A 3,182-nucleotide genomic window follows, 5' to 3' on the forward strand; every position below is an offset into this window, starting at 1 on the left:
AGGACAGTCCAAAAGACAATTTCCCTTTACCAAATATTCTTATCCTCATTGACAATAGTGCGAAGCACACACTGCATTCATTTATGGATTATTTCGCCGGGTACCACCAGATCCTAATGCACGAAGAAGATGCAGAAAAGACAATGTTAATTATAACTTGGGGAGTTTACTGCTACAGAGTCATGCCATTCGGCCTCAAAAACATGGGCGCTACTTATATGAGGGCCATGACAACCCTATTTCACAACATGATTCACAAAGAGATCGAGATATATGTGGATGACATCATCATCAAGTCTCGAAAGAGTTCATAACATTTGGACGACCTAAGGAAGTTTTTTGAACGTTTGCGGAGGTATAGTTTGAAGCTGAATCCTGCAAAATGCGCATTTGGAGTCCATGCTGAAAAATTTGTAGGATTCATCGTAAACAGAAAAGGGATAAAGCTGGATCCTTCAAAGATCAAATCCATTCAAGAATTGTCACCGCCCAAGAGTAAGAAGAACATGATACGGCTACGAAATGGATAGAAGAGTGTCAAAAAGCCTTCAATAGAATCAAGGAGTATTTGTCAAATCCACCTTTGTCGGTTCCTCCCGAGGTGAGGAAGCCACTGTTGTTACACCTGTCGGTCTTGGATAATGCATTTGGATGCATAGTGGGACAACACGATGAAATCGGATGAAAGTAGCACACTATTTATTACTTAAGTAAGAAGTTCACACCATGCGAGGCCAAATACACTCTAATAATGTGCACCTGTTGTGCCTTTACTTGGATTGCTCAGAAATTGAGGCACTACATGTCAGCATACACCACGCATTTAATATCCCGGCTCAACCCGCTCAAGTATATCTTTCAGAAGCCGATGCGTACAGGAAAACTATCCAAATGGCAAATTCTTCTTATTGAATTTGACATTGTGTACATAATGCAGAAAGCCATCAAAAGACAAGCTTTAGCCGACCACCTCGCAGAGGATCCGGTGGACAAGGATTATAAGCCACTCACTACATACTTCCCAGATGAAGAGGTGTTGTTCACCTGAGAAGATATCAAAGAGTCATACCGAGGATGGAGAATGTTCTTCGACAGAGCGACAAATTTCAAAGCAGTAGGAATTGGGGTAGTCCTAATTTCGGAATCAAGACAACGTTACCCAGCATCAGCAAACATAAGGTTCCCTTGCACCAATAATATGGTCGAGTACAAAGCATGCATCCTCAGGATGAGGATGCCAGTTGACATGAATATCAAGGAGCTTTTGGTCATAGGGCATTCAGATCTATTGATACACCAAGTTCAAGGAGAATATACTACCAAGAACATCAAGATCTTTCCATACATGCACAATGTAAAGGAGTTAGACAAGAAGTTCACAAAAATCGAATTCAAGCACATTCCCAGGATCCAAATTGAGTTTGTCGATGCTCTTGCAACCTTATCATCTATGATTCAGCATACAAATAAGAATTACATCGACCCTATCGAGATAGAGATCAGAGATCAACATGCGTACTATTTTCATGTAGACGAAGAGCCAAATGGTAAGCCATGGTACTACGACGTCAAAACGTTCCTCGAAACAAGAGAGTATCGAGAGAATGCTACTAATAGTCAGAAACGAGCGCTCAGAAGCCTAGAAAATCACTTTTTCCTCAACAGAGAAGTTCTATATAGGAGAACCCCAGACATGGGCCTGTTAAGATGTGTAGATGCCGCCGAAGCAACCAGATTGTTAGAAGAAAGACACATAGGAACATGTAGACCCCACATGAATAGCTTCACCTTAGCCAAGAAGATTGTAAGAGCCGGATACTTTTGGATAACATTGGAAAGCGATAGTATCCGCTATGTGCAGAAGTGTCACTAGTGCCAGATCCACGAGGATTTCATCTGGGTTCTGCCTAAAGAGTTGAATGTAAAAGGTTTGCTTTGGCCGTTTGCCGCTTGGGGCATGGATGTGATTGGACCTATAGAGCCCGCTACATCAAATGGTCACCATTTCATTTTGGTAGAAATTGATTACTTCACCAAATGGGTCAAAGCTTCTACATACAAGGCCATCACGAAGAAAGTGGTGACAAATTTCATTTGTAACAACATAGTCTGCCGATTTGTGATACCATAGTCAATCATCACTAATAATGCAGCTAATCCCAATAGTGATCTCATGAGGGAAATTTGCGAGAAGTACAAAATTGTCCACCGTAACTCTACGTCCTACAGACCACAAATGAATGGAGCAGTTGAGGCAGCCAAGAAAAACATCAAAGGGATTCTGCGAAAGATAGTGGACAATCATAGGCAATGGTACGAGAAGTTATCCTTTGCCTTATTAGGTTATCGAACCACCCATGAGGACATCCACTGGGGCAACGCCATACATGTTGGTATATGACACCGAAGCTGTGATACCCGTAGAGGTCGAGATACCATATTTAAGAGTCATCCACTAAGCCAAGTTAGACAATGCATAATGGATACAGGTCAGGTAGGAGGAACTCATGCTCATTGACGAGAAGAGAATGGATGCGATATGCCATAGTCAGCTTTATCAAAATAGGATGGCCAGTGCATTTAACAAAAAGGTGAAGCCTCATCAGTTCATACCAGGGTAGTTGGTTCTGAAGAAAATATTCCCTCATCAAGAAGAAGCCAAAGGAAAGTTCGCACCGAATTGGCAAGGTCCATATGTGGTCCACCGAGTATTGTCGGGAGGAGCTCTGATCTTGGAAAAAATGGATGGAAGAGTCAGCATGAAGCCTATCAACTCAGACGCAATCACGAGATACTATGTTTGAAGATAATAGAGTTAGGTTTTGGCTGTATCAAAACTACGCTCGACCTGACTTCCCATGGGGGATACATAGGCAACCGACTTAGGGTTCAGGTTTTTCTCTCTCCCCTTTCTTTTGTAATAGAAAATCCAAATATTATTTTTTATGTACTCGGAACTACGCCACGACTTAATTTCCTTTTGAAGGAATACGTAGGCAATCCTTAATGGATTCAGTCATATTTTGTAATAAAAATACATCCTGGCCTAATTTCATTTTCAATCTCATCATTTTACATCTATTGTAATCGAACTACGTTTTGACCTGATTCCATTTTTATACGTAGGCTGCCTGAGTCATGCTCGATCACCTTTATCATTTTTCTTTATAATTACCAATGAA

At 41.2% G+C, this 3,182-nt stretch overlaps 1 protein-coding gene across 1 annotated transcript; it reads left to right on the forward strand.

Annotated features, from left to right (window-relative positions):
* Window positions 1–1,081: 1,081 nt before the first annotated feature.
* LOC142169010 (uncharacterized) lies at window positions 1,082–1,873 on the forward strand. Its single transcript, XM_075230202.1, has one exon. The coding sequence runs from the start codon at window positions 1,082–1,084 to the stop codon at window positions 1,871–1,873; it is 792 nt and encodes a 263-aa protein (XP_075086303.1).
* The last annotated feature ends 1,309 nt before the right edge of the window (window positions 1,874–3,182 follow it).

The sequence above is a fragment of the Nicotiana tabacum genome, chromosome 14 (genome assembly GCF_000715075.1).
Source record: "Nicotiana tabacum cultivar K326 chromosome 14, ASM71507v2, whole genome shotgun sequence".
Classification (NCBI taxonomy): domain Eukaryota; kingdom Viridiplantae; phylum Streptophyta; class Magnoliopsida; order Solanales; family Solanaceae; genus Nicotiana; species Nicotiana tabacum.

Bases quoted from the DNA above. Each gene is read 5' to 3' on its own strand.
- LOC142169010 (XM_075230202.1), top strand. From the start codon at position 1,082: ATGTTCTTCGACAGAGCGACAAATTTCAAAGCAGTAGGAATTGGGGTA.